The sequence below is a fragment of the Hemibagrus wyckioides genome, linkage group LG13, assembly GCF_019097595.1.
Source record: "Hemibagrus wyckioides isolate EC202008001 linkage group LG13, SWU_Hwy_1.0, whole genome shotgun sequence".
NCBI classification, from domain to species: Eukaryota; Metazoa; Chordata; class Actinopteri; order Siluriformes; family Bagridae; genus Hemibagrus; species Hemibagrus wyckioides.
Genome location: NC_080722.1, coordinates 927,501 through 928,732, shown reverse-complemented (window position 1 = coordinate 928,732; position 1,232 = coordinate 927,501). Strand labels below are relative to the sequence as shown.

At 38.0% G+C, this 1,232-nt stretch overlaps 1 protein-coding gene across 1 annotated transcript in view; it reads left to right on the top strand.

Moving 5' to 3' along the window:
• The first annotated feature begins 519 nt into the window (after nt 1-519).
• star2 (steroidogenic acute regulatory protein 2) overlaps nt 520-1,232 on the top strand; it is a 15,975-nt gene continuing 15,262 nt past the window's right edge. The window contains exon 1 of the mRNA XM_058405545.1: nt 520-630. Coding sequence (XP_058261528.1) covers nt 567-630 — 64 coding nt within the window. The 5' untranslated portion in view covers nt 520-566. The remainder of the gene's footprint in view (nt 631-1,232) is intronic.

Genomic DNA, 1,232 nt, shown 5'->3' with positions numbered 1-1,232 from the left:
GATGAGTGTGATGAGTATGATGGGTATGATGAGTATGTTGCGTATGATGAGTATGATGAAGTCTAAACACTTTACAGCATGTTGATGATTTTAATCTGCACAGTATGAAGTGATTTTGTTTGCTTGTTTTCTGTAGAGTTTATATTTCACTCCCTTGTAACACTCCCAGTATGAACTACTGGGATTTACACAGTGCTCTCCTCCACCACCACCACCATCACCACCATGAGGAGAGATGTTGTAGAGGAACACACCAGGTCTCCATCTCCACAGCACACAGTACTCACTATCAGTTTATTAATGCTACACTGTGGGAGTCAGTGTGTTGATTTAATACTGGAATAAATATTAAAGAATTAAATGGACAGATTTTTCCAGAAGATGAATATGAGAATACGACCTGCTGCACGTTCCTCCTCATCCCTTGAGTGTGCCCTTGATGAAATATGTCTTATCTGAGATTCTGGCCTTCATGAGGCTGTATAAAACCATGCAGCATGTCGTCCTCGCTCTGCCGTCCATCACACACACACACACACACACTCACACTCACACACACCGGCATCATGCTGTTGGCCGTGGCGAAGCTGTGCTGTGGGATTTCGTACCAACACTTCAGGAGTGTGACAGGTAACATCACACCATCACAACATTATTATTATTACATCACAACATTCATCTGAGTTCCTAGTAACAACCCAACGGAGCAGAGCTTTCGCCTCTAACACCCACAGTAACAGCTTTACTGGTGTACTCCCTGCTCCTCTAAATTCCTCTGATCATTTCTCAGTGAGCGATGAGACTGAGGCAGAGGTAGAGATGAGTCTGAGGCAGTGGTAGAGAGGAAAACTCCTGATTTTGTTCTTTATGATTCCTTATTATCAGCTTTAGATTATAAAAAGTTGGAACTAAAAATTAAATATATTATAAAAAAACAATATTATAAATAGCAGCCTCCGTCCTCCAAAGTTTAACTTCTGTTTTTTGTTCTCTTTTTTTTCTCTAATTCATTAATAACCAAATAAATAAAACAAGGACAAAAGTGAAACTTTGCAGGTTTATTTAATGATATAAATGATAAGAGTTTGAAGAAGAAGAAGAACTAGAATTTAAAGCACTTTACTGTTTGATATCAAATTTCAAAGTGCTTCATTAAACTAAGACAACAATCATCAACATCATGTAAAAGGGTTAAAGAGATTATTACAAAAACAAACAACAAAAATAAGGAA